A 20,231-nucleotide genomic window follows, 5' to 3' on the forward strand; every position below is an offset into this window, starting at 1 on the left:
CCTCCTATACTTACTATGCATTTAATAGTTCTTTTAGTAAATTATAATGCTCTATTATTTTTGTCCTTGGAAGAGGTACTTAATAATAAATGTTTAGTCTATCTCAGTATATTTATGTAATACGTAAAATAATCGTGAATCATCTTCTGCAAATTAGTCTGACTTTTATTAAAAATGTACTGTTGTGTTATTTTTACCTCGAAAATGATATGAACAATGATAAATTATTATTAACTAATTCATACTATGAAATAGATACCCGAGAGTTCAATATGAAACTGTACAATAATTTTAAAACCCAACGTATAATAATCCCACATAAAATTAAAAATAAAAATAAAAAGTGGGAGGTGGTCCAACAAAATAAACACTATTTTGTAGACTATGTTCTTGAATCTTGACCCAAAGACATGTGCTACTAAGGGAGGGAGGGAGGGATGTATACCACTTTTGACCCTCTCGAGGTAACGATGGCCAAATTTGCTACAAACTTTATCTCAGTTCGTATCTATCTATCTACCTTTTCCACAACACGCCAACTTAGACCATGGCCCTCCTCCAATTCCCAATCTATAATGAAAAAAGGAGGAGGAGAAGAAGTATTTAAAAGGACTTCACTGTTGTTATACCAAACACGGCTTTAATTTGGCAACGCCGGTGGAGTTCTAATTGTTTTTGGGTCCCTTGAGAGAGATGGTAGACGAAGGGCTTTTAATTTGCTTCCCAGTGTCTAACCAATGGGAGTTTGCCAGGTAGGAGAAGGCATCGCCCATGGCTCACGAGGTATTATGCTTGTGGTCCATTATCCTATTACTTGGACCGACCAACTGGTTAGGTTCTTAATTGGTCGTCTTCACCTAATAATTCTGGGAAAGGAGGGGTACTCGTACCTCCCACTGTTACCCCTCCTGGGGCATACTGGTGGAGTTCAAGGAAATGGTTCGTATTTCTATGTTCAATTAGTTTACATGTCTCCCTTACTTTAGAGATATATATATACTATATGAACTGAAGCAATTGAGGACAATCAATGATAGTTTTGCTTAGATAGGATAGTTGTACCGATTGAAATGGAAAGGAGAAAAAGTTTATTCTTTGGTCTATGAATAGAGAGAGAGGAAAGGAGGAAAAGTTTAGTCCTTGGTCTGAGATGTACTTCTAATAGTTTTACACACACCCTCCCAAGTGTACTTTCCACACAGTTTTCATCATTGGGGTTTGCTTTCTATCCCAAAACCGCCATGGCTTGGACGAAGTTATGACCCCATCGATTTGTGATAATATATCACTAGTGCAGGAATAGTTTAGTGGTTAATAATGATATCTCCTATGAAACATTTGATAACTAATATTGTACTTTTAATATCTAACATTATCCTGCAAACCAAATAGGATCAGCTGTTGATGCATGAACTGGAAGCATCTGCAAATGCCCATGTATGAAATTTAATTTCTCGCTTTTGATTTCACTGCTGACAGATAACTCCCAAAAAAGAAGGAAAAAATAAAAAATAAAGATACCGACAAACTTAGGTGACATCCGAAAAGGAAAAGAAAACTTATCTCCTGCAACTTTTGTGCCTCAACTTGAGAAAGGAGGATGTAAGTTGATACAGCTCCTCTTACTGCAAATGATCATAATACTTGAAAGCGTGTCTATACAGTACGGCTACAAGAAAACAAGAGAATGGAGAAAATCTTGCATTTCCTAATAGGTGGGCTATTGAAAAGAAGCCATACATAAATACAACAAACTGATACCTTCTACACAACTTCCTCAAACTAATCAATGTCTGCCATGATGATACAAGTGCACGAAAAAACTCCCACAACACAAGATAGAAAACGTGAGGGCAGATGCAACCCCCAATAAGAATTAAAATGGGTAGCTTGCTACCTGAATCACTCACTCAGATTGATCGCCATATTGCCATGGGTTAAATTCAATCGAGCTGATGTCACTCTGCTCAGTGGTAACAGAGCTATCAACGCTAGCCCTGTGTTCGGAATATTTTCCATTATACTCATATACCTCCAAGTCACCCCAAGGAGTCGGAGTGATATCACCAGTAAGATTGAACCATCTTGGAGTAAATTCGTGCTTCTTGGCCTCTCGGTTTCTTTTCTCTGCTCTCTGCCGCTCCTCCAGACTGAAGTATAAATTTCAAAGTGAGAATGTATGTCAAATTAAAACACTTTCAAGGGAAAAGTATTCTTTCAGGACAGGTCAAAAAGTCTGAGCTGGAAAACTCAAGGTATTGGGAACATGCTAGTTGGCCATATTATCTACAAGCAAGGTCATAGCTGTTGTTTGAAACAACCACAACGAGCAATTAAAATGCTGATAAAAGATACTCACCTAAAAATTAAATTAATATATCTTGGTTAGTGGTACTTCTATATTCAAGCACTCACCTGCTCTTTTCTGCGCCAGATTTAGACATGTCCCCTTTCTCAAGAGCAAATCTATCAGGCCGCAATCGGGAGTCTGATGCCAATAACTCTTTGGGTGCAGTGTCAAAGCTGTTTATTTTGTGTGCAAAGTATGTGTACTGGTGCTTATCATTCTCTGGGATTGCAGCTACTCTCCAGACCTAGAACAAGTACAAAAAGAGAGCACTTAATAATTACAAACTGGGCCAGAATATAATGAGTCACATAATGCAATTATGTTAAAAAGAGAAACAATAAAAGAAACGCTCCACACTAGCTGTGGCTCGCAATATTACTAATATTTTGTACATTATGACAGATATTAACAAATAAATTCGTAAGTGGCAAACTTAAAGATCATAGCTGACTTGTCTTTATAAGGGTAGAAGGTGACATCCAACATAAGATACGAAATGATAATGGCATACTTGCATATATTAATAAACTACAAGTTGTGCACCAAAACACTAAACTTATGGAGTATTACTGAGTATGCAACCACCTCTTTCAGTTCAGTGCCTGGTAGGGGCTCTCCTTCTTGATCACAAGGTTGGCAACTCATTGATTTATTCCATTTGCCAGTCATTAGCATCTTGGGCTCTTCTTCTGCATTATATACATACCCATCCACTTCGTATCGGCCAGCCCTGCCATAAATGGCAGCTTCTCATAAAAAGAAAAGATGCAATGCTGTGATGCATAAAGCTTTAAAGACTAGGCAATAGTAATCTGTTGAGTCATCAATCTTATATTCACCAGTATGGATAGATAAAGTTGTCACATAGATTCAACTAGATAGAGTCAGTGACTAGTAGGTAAGCAGATAATCATGGAATTAGATAAAGATAGTCCCATAAATATTCTGAAGTTTAAATGACATTCCTTCTGGCAAATACTTTTTCTCTCTACTGTTCCATAATCATTAAAAAATGAGAAATGCTACACTAGTGATATATTCAAAGAACTGAAAAATGTCTAGCTGATGAAGACCAGAAATCATACCCGAACCATCCACATGGTTGAAAGTACAGCACAACTTTGTCCCCGGTTGTCAAGTTTGTCATGACCATTTCTCCAGGCGAGTCAACCCATGTGCGTCCAAATATCAGGTTATTAACCTTTGTCGGTGGTGGCACTAAATCCAAGACAACGCCTGATCTTTTCAGAGTTACCCTAGTCCTAAATCATGGATAAAAAAATTATTTAGTCATTATAGTCTTCGCAATATGTTATTTTATGCAATTTAAACCAATACTTACTCTCAAGTATTCACATATTATTGTATATTAAGAGTAATATCTGATAGATTTTATGATAAACTTAGATCATGGAGATCCCAAAAGCAACAAACATCAAGAAGCATTGCTCAATTAAGATGTCTACAATATTAAATACATATATTACCTTCCAACTGGGTAAACTTCCACTGAGTTTCCTAGGAACTTAGTCTTCAATTTGGAAGTTATGTCGTACGTAAAATGCTCATTCTCAGCATGTGCTGCACTCATTGGAGGATGATGACTGACCTAATAAAATGGAGATAAAACAACTAAATTACCATAAAATAACATGGAAAAACAAAATTACAGCATAAGCAGCATGACTGAATTAGCTTATCCAAGAAATCATCAAAATACAGCTTCCAGAAATGGTAAACAGAGTAAAATGAAAACCTGTTCCGCGAGAAATGTAATACCACCATGATTAACCATCTCATAAGTTTCTCCAAGAATAGGATTGAAAGGCTTCCAAGTTCGCTGATAAGCAAAATAAACAGATATCGCCCAGGAAGCTGGCAAGGATTACTGACGCTTCAGACATTATGGAATTTGATGAATATAATGAATGAAGAAGCACCACAAATAAAACTTACAAGCATATACCAGACGCATATAAGGATCCTCACACTCATCTGCCAGATCCAAAAGGTGACAGTACTCCATTAACTAGGACGACAACGAAACTTATTAGTTCAGAAAGCCAAACACAATTGGAGACGAATTGTAGAAAAACAAGGCTTAATATTAAGTTTGAAAATCCTTGTAGACCTTCGGTGCACATTATGGAATCAATGCATACTTCTTTTTTGTAATCTGGAACATAAAATTGCCAAAAAGAAAACCATATCCCTATGCTCTGACCAAGCTTAAGTCATGGATCAATTCTTAACCATACACCAGGTTACACCCATTGGTTAATGGATTTACAAACAAATAGAAGTTTAAGCATCAATCCATAATAAACCTAAGTGATACCTGCAATACAACTATCAAAAAGCTCTAAAAATAATACTGTAATTGAACTTAACATAGATTCTCGGATTCTCCCAAAAATAAACTACATCTATATTCGTGATAAAAGTTAATAGACTGCAAGTAGTAGGGAATAAAGATTTGGTTGTTATTGTCTTTTGTTTTTTTCTTTATTATCATTGTTGTTGGCGGCAAGCAAAACAGAATTCCCATTTTGGAAGCAAAAGGCAAGTCCTGTAATAGTCTGATTTTGGAAGTTCCATAATATTCCTAATATCTCAAATTCCATCCAGTGTTGCCTAGTATAGACAATTCAAACCTCTGCCATTTTCTGAAGCATTGTCATTGGCTCAAAAATGATGACTGGGAGGGTCACCATTGATGTGACATCAGATCCTATATATTTGTGCATCATCTTCCAGTAACTATCTCGATCCTGTAAAGCAACTGTATAGTTAATAAACACATAAACTTGCAATGATAAACGTAATGTTCTAGAACAGAATGCTCAAACAATCAATCTGGTTTCTTTTGGTCTGAGGGAAAATGAGACACAAGATAAACTATGATGCTAAAGGTTACCATTTTAGTTTCGACAAGTCAGTTAAGAAGTTCTCTCAGAAGAAGTCCCTCAGTTACAAAACACAAGGGTATACGTTTATGCCATGCGACAAGGTAAAAGGAGTATCTAATCTTCCAGTCCTAGAATTATGCCACATAGCTCATTACTTCATTTTTATATAGGTAGTAGTTAAAATAACCAAAGAGAGAAGCTTTTGATAATGCCCATTAGTCAAGCATTCGAGGAACAAGAAAAAAAATCCTATACTTCAGAGTTAGGAATATAGCAAAAAAGAACTTGTTCCTTCTCACATAGCTAAAAAAGTAACAGCGGGAATCAAATGTTTCTTGCTCAACCAAATATATGTCTAGAGGAAATATGATAGAGAAAGAAAAATGCAATTGAGAAAGCCGCACCTCCTGTTTCCATCTTCCTCTTTGAGCTTCTGCCTCTGCATCCTCTGTACTTCCTTCAGGATTTATGACTTCCAGTCCTTCATAGCCCAACAACCTGAACAAAAATATACAGCAAGAAATTGGTGATATCCACAAGAATAAACTAATGCATATCAGAAACAGACATATTCTATTTAACAATGTAATGATGCAAACCAACAAAATGCAATGGCACTATGGTAGAGTTTAAAGGTGGAGCCATGTCAAACAGAAGAATGGAATACAATAGGTCAGGATAATTTCGATTAAAATTTCATCCACACAGATGAAGTTTTCGGAAGTTGAAAACTGGATAGCTCATTTCCAACTGATTTGACATGAAAAATGTGAAGGTGAAAACTGAGCCTGATTTTAAATTAAAAATAAAGAAATAGAGTAACTTTAAAAATCGGCACATCTTTGATCTTTGGATAATAAACCGACCAGAAGCCACTAGACCAACAATTTGGCATTGGCTGTATGGATCTCTTTCTTCTATTCATATAAGCAAACTAGATTTCTTGCAGTACCTAATATAATGACGTGATAAAGCTCAAAAGTTTTAAAAAAAAATCCTTCATAATAGGAAGATGTAACTATATGTTATAGATTTCAAAAGTAGGTCGCAAACATATACCTGCAGAAGGAATTCAATAATAAATCCATATGTAAGCATCTCTAATTTCGTTTCCCGCTCGGATTAATTTAACTAAACCACTGGGATCACAAGTAAAAAGAGCGAATCGCGATAAATATGTACTAATTCCAACAACAGTAACGAAAATCTCAAACATCAAATCGTACAGACTGACGAATAATGATTTCAAGGATTTCGAAGAGGACAATTCCGACCAATTTATTCAGAAAGATCCACAGTAAATATTAATCATATTTGACGACACAACCATAGACTGGCGATTATCTTTCGAGTAAAGCAGCTCTCCCAACTAATAAATAACAATTAGAGTTCCAAATCGAGAAGAATAGCAACGAATAGGAAAAGCAACGAATATCCGACGAGGTTTCCCTACCCATTTACCGATTTGTGCACGGCGGTGCCCAAACTCCTCACACCCGACGCGATCGAGTAGAAGAATCCACCTCCCGAGGGCTTCTCATCCTTCGATCCCATCGCCGGAACCCTAATCGAACCAGAACAAGCTCCGAAACACGCGGATCGACGAATCACGAAGCCGCGAAGCTCGATCTGCACTCGAATTAGAGCTAATCCGAGGAACTAGTAGATGTAAAAGATCCCCAAAACGGTGGAAAATTTTGGCGCTCGAAGAATCAGATAGACTTTTTTTTTGTACGTAGACTCGTAGAGGCGACGGGGAAAAGATGGAGCGCAGATGCAGCGGAAGTGTCAACCAAAAGACTAAAATGCCCCTACTCTACTCGAATCTGGACCGTCGGATCGTGAGGCCCGTGCCGTAAATGAACGGCTTTTACTCCTTATCCTCCTTACAAGAGAGTGGTCAACGGGTAATATTGCCGAGCGAAACTGGATAAAGTTATTATTTATCGGACTTTTGCCGAATAAAAAACTTATCAAACGATTCGAGTACCAAAAGTATAGGATGTGGGTACGTAGATTTATTCCATGATCTGGCGAATTATTTTATATCGTTGTGCACATGGATTATGGCTCTTATTTGCTGGATCTTTGCTGTCTAGGAAGTAGAAGTTAAGACAGTTGGGCAAATGCACTTTATCACTAATTGATTTGATAATTTGGTATAATTACATTTAGGTTCTGCTAACTATTGCTCATAGGCACCTTTATTTATTTTTCATCGCACTTTGAGTCCCTTAATTATAAAAATCACTTGTTTAATTTTTTTCTCTTTTAAAGACATTCGTAGATAAAATAGTTATGAAGATGGATTATTTGATACCCGCAGAAAAGGATATTTCACTCGACAACATGAAAAGAAGCTCTACACTTAAGCTGAGAAAATAAGGGCAAACACTTGTTCTTAAAACCAGCATTGGCAAATACGTTTGATTTTAGAGAAAAGTTGAAGGTAAAATGCTCGTTTAATGGAGAGTAATATATTTTCATTAACGTGTACTAGAAAATAAATAAAGAGTACAGGTAGAAATGAATAATAGTTTAGGGGATTTTAATGTAATTATCTTTGATAATTATGATTAAGGTTGGTCCGTTGAGCAGATTTATGTGGATGGGCTATAGACTATAGTGCAGTAGATACGATTAGGGCCCATGAGCACCTGAGAACTCCAGTTATTGGAGTCTGGAGAGGATATAATTCCTCTTTCGTATAATAATTTCCACATCTTTCAGATCCAACCCTGTAAGATATATTTATTATGCCAATAGGTTCCTCCCCTTTCGCCCTCCCAGTTTCTCTGACTTCGTCTCCTTCGCCACGCTCGAAACCCTAGAATCTCGTGTCTTCTCCCAAATTCTACATCGAACGCCCACGCCCGCAATTTGAACTCGTCCAATCATGAGGAAAGCCAAATCGGCCAAGTCCCAGCCGCAGCAGCAGAACAGCCATGTTCTTCCCTCTAAGTTCGCCAAGCTGCTAGATCCCGAGGCTTCTTGGGACAAGGTAGTGGATCACCGGTCGATTTCGCTGGATTTGATAATACTTTCGTGAATTCTGGTGAAGATTTAGGGATCTTGTGCTTAGTTGGGTGCAATTTAATGACTTTGTTTTGGTTTAGGATCAATTGGGCGATGTCCTGCATTGGATTCGGCAAGTTGTCGGTCTCTTTTGTGGGTTGCTGTGGGGTGCTGTGCCTCTCGTCGGTGCTATATGGATTCTCGTGTAAGTTCTCGAAGCAATGTGATATTTTTCTTTTTTACTTCTGATTTAGTAGCTAGATATGTAGGAAGTGATTGAGTTCCAAGATCTGAGCTTTTTCTTCTCTCCAATTAGTATTTGTGAATCAATGCCCAGTATCAGATGTCACTTCATCCATTGCACGTGTGTTAAATAGTGTATCAATAAGTTTCTTTTGCATTACTAAGTTTAGTGCTCTCCTTTGTTGAAGTAAATCTGGAGACCCATTGTCAGCTTACTTCCTTTGTATCATGCCAGATCCATTTTCTGTTGTTTGTGTGTATGGAGAATAGTTTGGATGGCACTTTATTTTTCATTATGGTTATATATGTTATAATGGTCAAGCCAATGCAACCTACTTATTAGTTAATCTTAATAACTCACATCTTATAAAAAATCATTAGCAATAATCATGGATCTTCCATGAAGATTATTTTAATAGTAAAAAGGCTAAGATTTAGTGGCAAGAAAAGAATAACTTGTTATTGCTATGTTGACTAGCAGGTACTTCAGCCCTATCAGTTGAAACATGTGTTCCTCTCTGTAGATTGTTTCTAATATCTGAGAGCTCTTTTACTTAATCTGTTGTGAATAAGACTCCTTTCGGAATATCCTGATCTACTCCTATCTTACTCTGACATCTTTCACCTTTCTTTGTCCCATGTAATAATTCTTTGATCTCAGAATTATCTCAATGAAAAATCCATGGGGCTGAGAGTTTGAATATCTCGCCTATGCTTCCACCTTATTGAATTCAGTTGGAGAAATATAGAGATTTAGAATTTCAGGAAATAAACAGGACCTTTGTTTATATGGTGACAGATATTTACAATTACACAGCTGACCAGTTTGTGTTGGTAGCTTCATCTTGTGAACATAAACAGTAAAGAGTGTAAGACGACCATCCAAGTTGTTCTGCTCTTTTCTTCTTTCAGCACTCTTGAATAATTATTTGTTGTTTTTTATAACTTATTTTTTTCTAATGGATTTCTGTCTCTTGAGCTCATCTAGATCTTTCACTGACCTAGTCGTTGGGCTATTCTGCCAGATCTAGTTTTATCTTTTGAACTACTAAACCCATATGTCTTTACACTTTTAGCTTTGCATGACTGATTAATATATCTGTCCATAGAAGATTGATAATAGTTATAGCATCTCTAGTGCTTAAGTAGATACTAGGTAGGCTTGCTGTCAGGATGTTTTACTTCAACAATGCTGAGCATCCTACAATTACTTTCGAATCATAGACAGTTTTTCTGATTACTCACCTTTAGAACTTCACTTGCATAGTTTTTAATCTTGATTAGTTTTCCTGCATGCTGAGAATAAAGTAATCTCTGAAGCAATTTAATACCTCTGCATGCTGGAAGAGTTGGAGGTTATATTTTTAGTCTGGTGAATCAGAGTCATTAGACTGATCTTCCAGGAATTAGAGAATTATAATTGTCTGAGTGATAGTCATTGGATTTTTCATGCTAGGTTAACTTCTTAAGAGTCCAGAGATCTTTATTAAGTTACCTAGGTGAATGTAGAAATTTATCTTGTTGATGGGTTACTGATCAAGATTGAGTATGGCATAGAGATATCTGTTGGAAGATGATCAAAATGATAGTTTCAACTTTTAAGGTATGATTTGAATAATCTGTATTACTAGAGAATTGATATCGAGACATATATAGGTAAGATCCATGCGGTAGGAATAATACTTTTTTCTACTAGATTGTGAGCACATAGGTTAGTAGAATTGGCCTATATTCATGGTATTATGCAAACATTGTGCGGAGAGTTTGTCAGGTCCTGTAGCCTAAATGCTGGAATGCACTTTCTTATGCTGACGGATTAGTTTTTACTTTCTTTTCATGTATATAATTTATGCCGTTGCGATGCTTGTTGCAGTTTTTGAAATAGTCATAGCACTGTCCATGTTTCTGATAGATACTCAGTATGTACGTAACTATGTTTATGAATGACGAGCTCGAGATTAGTGGAATGCAGATCCACTTTATCCTTATATATGCTGTATCTATTTTTGTAGTTGTGAAAAGGTTTGTACTGGGGTCCACTGCTTTCCTTTTGGACTCGCTTATCTTGCTGAAGGGTTCTTGACTAAGGCCTAGACATTGTTGAAGCGTTTTGACTTGTGATCTCTCTTCTTGTCAACATTATTGGATGTGTTCTTACTGAATGTTCAGGATCCTGTGTGTCAATGTCAATATTTATGCTAACCATTATTTGATTATCATATGAACCCTCCATTTTCAACAGTAAATGAGGTCCTATCACAACAGTGTTTTAAAATTTTAAGTGTATATTCCCTAAGTTATGATGCAATTCTTTTGCTTTAGTGAATTCCTTTTGGCTTACTTGCAATGTTCTTTAATTTGTTCATAATATTCTGTATTGCCTGTTATATCTGTTGCTTCTTGACTCACTTGAATATGTTCAACTTTAGCTGGAAAGAATGCTGTAAATATTGTACATCCACGACTGTACTGCATGGAAATTTATTGTCTTGCATTGATTAGGTAGCTATCTACCAAAAATTGTGCATGTAGACTGCAAAGCTTGTCTGTTATCCTGATCTCATGATTTATTTATGTGCTAATGTATTAAATATTCCTGGTCTTTGCATGGATTTGGTGGTTCTCTATCCAAAATGTTAACTTATCTAGATCGTTTGAGTTACTCTTTTCTCAAATTGACCTTGCTATGGTACAGGTTTGTGGCACTTTCTTCTGGGATCATTTATGGCTACTATACATATGTTCTGAAGATTGATGAAGAAGAATTTGGAGGTCATGGAACTCTTCTTCAGGAGGGTCTCTTTGCTTCATTCTCCCTTTTTCTGGTAAATTCCCTACTACTTCCAGTTAAGAATTTCTGAAGAGATCTCATTTTTCACCTCATAAACTAGGATTGCAAAGCTTCTTAGGTTATTTCAGAGGCAATACATCTAAAGATGTGAACATTAGTAGACTAAACTACAGTGGTTTTAACCTCTTTGACTTTGGGAATATACTCAATTACCATGTGCAATCTTGTTTTTGTTATTTTCAGCTTTCCTGGATCCTAGTATACAGCTTGGCACACTTCTGAGTAGATGCCCTCCAAGCTTCCAGAATAGTTTTCTAGATCCTGTCATCCTACTGCAAAGTAAGTGTAAACTTCTTCAGAACACATAAAACCTGTACTTTCAGCTCCTGAACTATGAGCAAGAAGAAGAAAACAAGAAAAACTTTGACAGCATTGTTGCTCCTCAGTTATATTTTTTTTAGACTAGTCCTGATTCAGTGGAATATTAGGAGATTGTTCTGTACCTGGAAATGTGGTTTTTTAGTGAGGTGAATAATGAATTTTATCCAAGTTTACATGACTGTGGTCACTTGTGTTTATCTACTATGATTTCTATTGTTGTTTAGAGAAACCACAAAACCGGGAATCTTTATATAACAGGAGTTTATTTAACCAAGTGAGCATTATTCCATGGGTTAAAACTTAAAAAAGCTTAATTGCACAATGGTCAATGGAGTTGTACTTGACCCATCTTTTTATTTTTATTTTTGTTTATTTCTCTCTGCACCTTTAATTGATTTAGAAGGCTAACTGATCAAAAAAGAAGAAAAAGAGTTGCATCATTTATATGACTCTGTCGAAAATTTAATTGGATGACCTTGATCACTGCTTCATTAGAATTCTAACGAAAGGAAAAGCTAAGGGATCCACATCACTTCTTAACTCGATAGTGGAATATCTGTTTTGAAAAAAGAAAAGAAAAAAAACTTGATAGTGGACGCCCATTCCTATTTCCTCCTTATAAAACTCCGTTACCAATGCGACACATGGTAACATATCTCATGCATGTGTCTTCCTACTTATTAAAAAATAAAAAACGCAATAAAAGGATATATATATATATATGTATATATATATATACTAATCACAAGATAAAGTCTCTGGATTAGTGCCCCATGTGTCTCCAATTAACACTTTGAATTATTACTCGTAAAATATGCAACTCATCTTCATCAGACTACGTCTTCACCATGACCAATTTATTGTTGCAGCAATAACAGCCATTGTCCCATCACCAACGTCACCATGGCCAACGGTGGAAGGTTGAAGACGAAGTCTACGTAGTACACGATGATGAGATTAGTACCATTAATTATATAATTATAATTATATATCCCGAGGTGAGGGCATGCTCCTTGGTTTCTGCTAATCGAGGTGACGTGGTCACCTATTAATTAACGAAATCTTTGTAAAGAAGTGTTTAATTAATCTCAGTGCATGTGGCCCATGATTTATGTTTAATAGAAAATTGCTATTAGGCACGTGAAGAAAGGGGTTATCTGGCACCTCTTGGTTGGTCGATTAATCAAACAATAAGTTTGATTTACTTGCCAATAATTACATATAAATCCTAAATTATATCCCGAGTGTTCAATTATTATCTTTTTTACTATCTAATAATATTTCTTATATAATCTCAGCTTTTCTACAAGTAATTTAATTTAATAAAATTGTCTAGTTTGAAGAATTCTCTTCCGACAGCCTTGTTGAGCCGACAACAAGATGATGCCAGATCAGCAACCTATCCGACGTGGCAGATGCTGCCACTTCGAGTTGCAATGGGACTGAGCGAATTCATGGCGCCACCTGGCAGCGAAACGTATCACCCGGGGGAGGCGGGGGGGTGGGGGGTGGTGGTGGTGTTGGGGTCCACCCTTAGCCAGAGCTCGACGGTGGACCCCTTCCCCCGGCCGTCGGATCTCGGTTTTGGGCGAATCGAAGACGCACGTCGGGATATGCACGTCCCCACGTGATTACCTCGCGGCTAGGGAGATGGGCCACGTGATAATTAGTCGGCTTGTCGAATTCCAAGTGGGCCGGCCCATTTTATTTTAATTGACGGGGCCTACTGGTGATCCGCAACCACCTTGTTGTGACGGCGGTGATCTTCCCACGTGTTCGGCTCGGAAATTCCGAGAAGGCTCTGCCATTTACTTTTCCCCCCCACTTCCTTATCAATAATATGATCAAGTCCCCACAAAATATAGATAGCACCATAGGCGAGGAACCTATCCAGCCCTCCTCCTCCTCCTACTCCTCCAGTGGAGCTCCAAAATTCTCGTTTCTCTCCTTCCTCCTCCTCCTCCTCTGGCTTGGGTTTCGATAAGGTGCGGCGTTATTACCTCCTCCGATCTCTTTGGTAGAATTAAAACGAAAAGTTGCTTCTTTTTATCCTTTTTTTAATCTTGTTTTAAGCGTACTTTTCTAAACTTTTTTTTGTTAAAAAAGAAAAACCTTTTGGTGATCTTACTTGCTCTTCGATCTGTCTGATACAGATCTCGAAACTCAAAAACCCAAATCTTTGTTGCAAGATCTGGTTAGGTTTGCAAGATAATTGTGTGGGTATTAGAGTCAAAGGTGCCATCTTGTTACTGCGATGGTGGTCTTCATGTACTTGTAGAAGACGCAATCTTGCTAGGTTGGGAGGGTGAAGGGTTTGGAATTCAATGGTGTTGGATTCTGGGCTCCAAGAGTTGTCTGGCTTGATGCGGGGGCTAGCCTATGATGATTATTACTCTCAACAGAATTCTATGGGTAGTTTTCTAGTAGGTGATTCACAACCTTTCTTAGATCATGGTAGCTCCATTTACTTGCAAGATATGAATTCTTCTGCAACCCCAAGCGGCAATCCCGGGTTCATTGTTGGCAAAGCTAACCAGGGGGATATCCCTGAGGATTGCGAGATCATCTCGGATGTAGCCCTTGATTATATAAGTAAGATGCTTATGGAGGAGGACATAGATGAAAAGGTTAGCATATATCAGGAGGAGTCAGCCCTCCGAGCTGCCGCGAAACCTTTCTATGATATACTCGGGCAGAAGTACCCACCTTCGCCAGATAGGTTGCCGGTTTATACCCATCTCAATTGGGAGAGCCCTGATGAGAGTAGCAGTCGTAGCTGGGTGATAGATAGTAGTTCGGGGCAAGATTCTGTGGATCACAAGCGATCACATGCATTTCCTGCTTCCTTTGATTATTCATCTCAGTCTCCAATTAGCTCCTCCGGTAGTGTCGGTAATGTCCTCGAGTCGTTGGAGGAGCCATTGATAACTACAAGTCAGATACCTGAACACTTGATTGAAAGCCTTCCAGCTTGGCAGTTCAGGAGAGGGGTGGAAGAAGCACAAAAGTTCCTCCCAAGTAGCAATAAGCTGTTGATTGATTTAGAGGCGGGTGGGATTTCATTTCCTCAAGAACCCAAAAAAGGAAATCAGTTTGTCAAGGTCAAGGCAGAAGAGGAGAGGGAATACACGAGCTTTGGCTCCAGAGTCAGGAAGAATCGGCGTGGTGAAGACTTGGATTTGATGGAAGGGAGGAACAATAAGCAGTCAGCTGTTTCCACCGAAGAGCCCCTCAGGTCTGAAATGTTTGATAGTGTTCTACTTTGTCAAGGCGACAAGTGTGTTACAAGAGCTTCTACTTTGCGAGAAATGATGCAAAATGAAGCTACCAAGAATTCCGACAATGGCCAAACTAAAGGATCCGGTGGTGGTGGTGGGAGGTCGCGAGGAAAGAAGCAAACCAAGAAAGAGGTGGTTGACCTGAGGACTCTCCTTATCCATTGTGCTCAGGCAGTGGCAGCCGACGACCGCCGGACCGCTAACGAACTACTAAAGCAGATAAGGCAGCACTCTTCACCAAATGGAGATGGATCTCAGCGGTTGGCATACTGTTTGTCAGATGGTCTCGAGGCTCGCTTAGCCGGCACTGGTAGTCAGAAATATCATAAGCTTGTGGCGAAGCGGACGACTGCCACTGACATGCTCAAGGCTTACCATCTATACCTTGCTGCATGCCCTTTCAAGAAGGTGTCACATTTCTTCTCTAATCAAACTATCCTGAATGTGGCAGAAAAGGCATCAAAAGTGCACATCATTGATTTTGGCATCTTCTTTGGCTTCCAATGGCCATGCCTCATCCAGCGTCTCTCTAACAGGGAAGGTGGGCCTCCAGAGCTTCGCATCACTGGCATAGATGTACCACAGCCTGGTTTCCGTCCTACAGAAAGAATCGAAGAGACGGGGCAACGATTGACAGAATATGCAAAATCTTTCAAAGTTCCTTTCAGGTATCAAGGCATAGCATCAAAATGGGAAACAATCCGTGTTGAGGATCTCAAGATTGAAAAAGATGAGGTGCTTATTGTCAACTGCTTGTATCGCTTCAGGAATCTGGTCGATGAGACAGTTGCTGTGGATAGCCCAAGGAATAGAGTCCTCAACACCATAAGGCAAATGAATCCAGACGTCTTCATCCATGGGATTGTGAATGGATCGTATAGTGCTCCCTTCTTCGTCACGCGCTTCCGTGAGGCCTTATTCCACTTCTCTGCATTATTTGACATGCTTCAAGCTACCGTGCCACGGGAGGACGAACAGAGGTTGCTGATCGAAAGAGACCTCTTTGGGCGCGAGGCTCTTAATGTCATAGCATGCGAGGGCCCAGAGAGAGTTGAGAGACCAGAGAGTTACAAGCAGTGGCAGGTGAGGAATCTCAGGGCTGGGTTTAAGCAGCTTCCCCTGAATCCAGATATCATGAGGAAAGCAAAAGAGAAGGTGAGAGCCATTTATCACAAGGATTTTGTCTTAGATGAAGACAGTCAATGGTTGCTACAAGGTTGGAAGGGAAGAATAATCTATGCCGTCTCCACATGGAAACCTAATCAAGTTTAGGTTTATGATATGGAATTATGGATATATTAAGAAGGCCATTTGCCTTGTTCTATTAGTGGACCTAAATTGAATTACCAACTGATTCTCAGGTACACACATCTCTTCTAGTAAACCATTTGTGGTATTGCACTTTGTTTACAGTTGTACTTATGAATCCTTTTGGTGATACAGGTGTTTGATCCTGACTTCACTAATCCTCTGCCGGTCCTTGGCATCTCAAAGCCTACAACTTTGGAGTAATGTAATTGTTGGGAGGATGAGTGCATCTAGGAGCAGTAGGAAGAAATGGGCAGAAGAATGTAATGTAATTACTGCTGCTATGTGATAGATGTGAGAGTTCTGTACAAAACCTGTGCTTAATATATCAAAGCGGTCATGCAGATCATAGCATTCGTTGCGTTCTAAATTGCTTTGTTATTGCAATAGCTTCTTCTAGTTAGAACTCACACCATTCATCATGAACCACTTCTTTTCACTTTGATTCATAGTGGGTCCTCTGTATCATCTTCATTAGTACCTTTGGCCAAACTACAGTACAAAAAATTCCTAAAAGCTTTTGTCACAGCATCCACATGATTGGTTACAAAGTAGATATTGGGACCAGCCTCAACCTATAAAGCTTTCATAGCTGAGAGACTTTATATTATTGGACATGCATTTCTTGTATTCTTTTAAGTTGGTTGCGTTAGCAAAGCCGCATCCTTACACAGTAGATTGTGATCACATAGTAGAAAACATACACATCATAGCTTGTCCATAGATTATCTTTTTAGAGGAGGGAGTTCTTCTCAGAAGTCCATAGATTTGGTTCACCATGTCAATTGGCAAAGAGCCGAGATGGCCGTATTGGCCGTAGAATACTACAAATCATGATGACAATAACACATAAAGTGTGACCTGATGTATAGAAAAAAAGATATGGTCATTAGGCTTGTGACTTTATATCTACTCATGAGTGACAATAACAACATAATAATAATAATTTATTATTATGCACCCCTGATTCATGGATTCGATGCTTCAGCTTTCTCCTATCCTAACTGTTGCAATGATCGATGATATGAAAATGGTGTGATCTCGCAACTGGTCGTAAAGTAGAAAGCAAAAGGTTTCACATGAGATGAAGCCTTGAACTTGTATGAAATCTATGCAACTTGGAAAAATATTTGATGTGATTAAGATGGGTTTTTTTTGTTTGTTTTTGGTTTGGTTCCTATTTACTGCAATCCAATGTTAGTAAAGTCAAGATGACTCTGTTTAATTATATCTTTATTATTAATTGATCAAGATCACTCAATTTACCTTTGGACAGTTGAAGAACCTTTCCAACTATGTCTTTGTCGAGATTCACAAGAGCACCGGAAGAATCGGTCTAACTGGAAACAGAGAAAATTATCAACTTGCACGTGAAGTCTGCAGGCATTTCAATGATGCTTCCTAATCCTAACTACCTTTTTCTTGGTCAAATTGCCGAGTAAGAAATCTTTATCACTGATTTAGTTCTTTATTGTCTGCACCTAATCTAAGAAATGCCCTCTTGTTAGGTCAACTGTATGAACTACTAAGCTTGTGGGCTGGATCAAATTAGTTTCAGGGTCCATCTCTCTTGGAGGCCTGTTTAGTGTCCATGATCAAAATGTATCCATGGAACAATGAGAGGTTGAGTAGAGCTTATGTCTTTTATACCATAAAAGAAGAGTTATGCTGACCACTATCACAATGAGATCACCTTTTTATATGCGACCTTCTAAAACAATTCATTTGAACAGAAAGCAAGAGACTTAACTAAAGTTGCTCAAGTTGACTGTAGAGAGTACAAAATTGCCACAGAACTTGCCACTTAAGGATGGAAAGTTGAGAGAAAATGTGTGGATGTGCAATGCTGTGGGCGCCCATGAGATAAGAATTGACATGTCTTCTGATGTTTCTGATTCAGCTTGCATATATATATATATATTCCTATTCTAATGAAAACTTTCAACAACTCTACTGTCTGCCTTCCACTTTGAGTGGATGAAGGTTAATTCTCCTATTAAAGAACTTGTTCATCATCTAGAAGATGCTCTCTTCTACAGCTGTCGAGTGGAGGAATGCTTTCTCCTTTTCTCTTCAGCAATTGTGGTCCTTTTTTCGATTTAGTTTTTTCTCAGATGTTAGCTCAGAGTAGATACTTCAGAAACCTATTCATCTAAGCTTTCCTCATTGCAACGTTCTTTCATAATTTAAACTGAAACCAGCTTTCCTTCAGACTTTGGATATCCTTTGTAAATTAATATACCCTTTTCTATTACACTGGTGATCACTCAGTTGGAATAATAAGTTTTTCCTTTTCCTTAGTTTCCTTTATGCTGGTTAATTAGCAGTCGGTCTATTTTAATGTCTTCTTTGTTACTTCCTTAATGGCCATTCTCTTTTTTTAATTTCAGCAATAGAAAGGTAAAAGTAACTACATACCAGAATCTCTTTCTCACCAAAAAGGAAAGAGAAAAAAACAAAGTAGATCTTGGGCCTTGTAACTATTAGATTGTTCGAAATCCTTTTGCTACTCACACACACAGAGTATCCTAGACTTGCATCTGGCCCACATCAATGAGTACCAATTTGTTAAACTTATCAATTGGGTGAAACCTATTATTTCTCAGGAATGAAAGAGCTTTTATTAAGTACTAGAAAGTGCCCTGTCTCATGATTTGTGGTATGCTTCACTGGCACACCTAGTTGAGATTGAAAGTGATGGGCCATTCTTTAAAGAAAACATGAACTCAAAGAATCCCCAAAGAATCATTCAAGGCAAATAGCAGGCAGAAATGACAGGAAGAGAGACAAAGTAAGACATAAGCAATAACAATGGAAACTAATGTTGGTCTTAGAAGCAATACAAGGGATTCAATTCTGACTCCAGTACTAGAATCCAGTTCCATTAAAAAAATTTGGCCAATATGTGGAGTTATGGACCCATTATCATATAAAACTTCTTCACCTTATCTTATATTCCAAATGTCCAATAATTGGCTTTTAGATTTCGAAATGCTCTAATGATATCTGTTAGCAATGTTTAGATTTTAGAATATGCTGAAAAATGAAAAATGTTTTTGGGCATATATGTCTCTCAATAGATATTCTAATCTCTTTTCTGACTGGGCTGTCTCATTGACTTGCCAAAAATTCTTCTTCTGAATTAATATCTAAAGCAAAACAAATGGAGTTTGGTGACAACACCTATGTGCTGGTTTTAACTGCCCCTTGATAAAGTTTGCACTAGAGTTATGGAGTTGTATTACCTCACATTGTTATCACGTTTCGCATGAGGGCTTAAATCTATTCTCTAGTCTTTCATATAAAAATTGTTCACAATCAAGTTTAGGTGGCGTGGAGTGTGTGACATGCTAAACAAAAGAAAACTCACAACCTATGTGATTAAGATAATAATAGAATAACAGTCATGAATGTGATTAAAGCAATGCTTCTTGTCTGTTTACTGAGGTGTAATTACATCTAGTGTTTCAATAAGCTTATAAATATCTCTATTAACCAAGAGTTCTTTGTCAGAGTGTGAACTTGTCAAGCAGTTGAAGCTTGGAAGGAAAAAATAATTGGACCAATAATTTCGTCCTATGGAATACTGTGGTAGCTATTTTAAAAGTGGCCGAATCTTGAAAGGGATAGATGGAAGGTAAGAAATTAGAGGCCATGAAGGGCCAGAGACTAACTCAACATTTTCAATTCTGAAACGCAAATCCATGGTAAGCGAGACCACAGCAAAACCTTTACGTTACGTTCCAATTGACAAAGCGCTTATGATACGGAACGCAACAAGGTATCATTTAAGAAATTTCCACTCCTTGGACAACTGTTTCCATAAATGGATTAAAAAAAAAAACTCATGTCTGATCTGACAGGTGATTTAGATGATGCTGTAAGTGTTGGTTCACAAATTTGTGTGCCTAATGTCAAAGTTGTCTACTATTCAAACTCAATAGACACTAAAAAGA

General features: G+C 38.0%; 3 protein-coding genes across 4 annotated transcripts; 2 read left to right on the top strand and 1 right to left on the bottom strand.

Annotated features, from left to right (window-relative positions):
* Nucleotides 1–1,587: 1,587 nt before the first annotated feature.
* On the bottom strand, nucleotides 1,588–7,138 carry LOC140791208 (oxysterol-binding protein-related protein 3C-like). 2 transcript variants are annotated; one of them, XM_073141627.1, is made up of 10 exons: nucleotides 6,713–7,138; nucleotides 5,664–5,757; nucleotides 5,005–5,121; nucleotides 4,307–4,379; nucleotides 4,107–4,225; nucleotides 3,838–3,959; nucleotides 3,436–3,612; nucleotides 2,936–3,080; nucleotides 2,416–2,594; nucleotides 1,588–2,150 (listed from the first exon to the last, which is right to left on the bottom strand). In XM_073141627.1, exons 1-10 carry the CDS (start codon nucleotides 6,811–6,813, stop codon nucleotides 1,907–1,909), a joined length of 1,371 nt encoding a protein of 456 aa, XP_072997728.1. In that variant the 5' UTR covers nucleotides 6,814–7,138; the 3' UTR covers nucleotides 1,588–1,906. The 2 variants fall into 2 exon arrangements, with proteins under 2 accessions (XP_072997728.1, XP_072997729.1); XM_073141628.1 differs by having other exon boundaries at nucleotides 6,721–7,005.
* Nucleotides 7,139–7,931: 793 nt separating this feature from the next.
* Nucleotides 7,932–11,862, top strand: LOC140790776 (uncharacterized). Its single transcript, XM_073141027.1, has 4 exons — nucleotides 7,932–8,260; nucleotides 8,376–8,479; nucleotides 11,213–11,342; nucleotides 11,552–11,862. Exons 1-4 carry the CDS (start codon nucleotides 8,156–8,158, stop codon nucleotides 11,588–11,590), a joined length of 378 nt encoding a protein of 125 aa, XP_072997128.1. The 5' UTR covers nucleotides 7,932–8,155; the 3' UTR covers nucleotides 11,591–11,862.
* A 1,672-nt stretch (nucleotides 11,863–13,534) lies between these two features.
* LOC140790777 (scarecrow-like protein 9) lies at nucleotides 13,535–16,645 on the top strand. Its single transcript, XM_073141028.1, has 3 exons — nucleotides 13,535–13,674; nucleotides 13,843–16,328; nucleotides 16,411–16,645. The coding sequence occupies exon 2, from the start codon at nucleotides 14,014–14,016 to the stop codon at nucleotides 16,237–16,239; it is 2,226 nt and encodes a 741-aa protein (XP_072997129.1). The 5' UTR covers nucleotides 13,535–13,674; nucleotides 13,843–14,013; the 3' UTR covers nucleotides 16,240–16,328; nucleotides 16,411–16,645.
* Nucleotides 16,646–20,231: the final 3,586 nt, after the last annotated feature.

The sequence above is a fragment of the Typha latifolia genome, chromosome 6 (assembly GCF_019914945.1).
Source record: "Typha latifolia isolate L0001 chromosome 6, TyphaL0001v2, whole genome shotgun sequence".
NCBI classification, from domain to species: Eukaryota; Viridiplantae; Streptophyta; class Magnoliopsida; order Poales; family Typhaceae; genus Typha; species Typha latifolia.

Excerpts from the sequence above, each read along its gene's own strand:
- LOC140790776 (XM_073141027.1), top strand. The coding sequence starts at position 8,156 with ATGAGGAAAGCCAAATCGGCCAAGTCCCAGCCGCAGCAGCAGAACAGC. Across the intron at positions 8,261-8,375 it reads CCGAGGCTTCTTGGGACAAG|GATCAATTGGGCGATGTCCT; the intron begins GTAGTGGATCAC and ends GTTTTGGTTTAG. Across the intron at positions 11,343-11,551 it reads CTTCATTCTCCCTTTTTCTG|CTTTCCTGGATCCTAGTATA; the intron begins GTAAATTCCCTA and ends TGTTATTTTCAG.
- LOC140790777 (XM_073141028.1), top strand. The coding sequence starts at position 14,014 with ATGGTGTTGGATTCTGGGCTCCAAGAGTTGTCTGGCTTGATGCGGGGG.
- LOC140791208 (XM_073141627.1), bottom strand. The coding sequence starts at position 6,813 with ATGGGATCGAAGGATGAGAAGCCCTCGGGAGGTGGATTCTTCTACTCG. Across the intron at positions 4,226-4,306 it reads TATGCGTCTGGTATATGCTT|CTTCCTGGGCGATATCTGTT; the intron begins GTAAGTTTTATT and ends AATCCTTGCCAG. Across the intron at positions 2,151-2,415 it reads TCTGGCGCAGAAAAGAGCAG|TCTGGAGGAGCGGCAGAGAG; the intron begins GTGAGTGCTTGA and ends TTTATACTTCAG.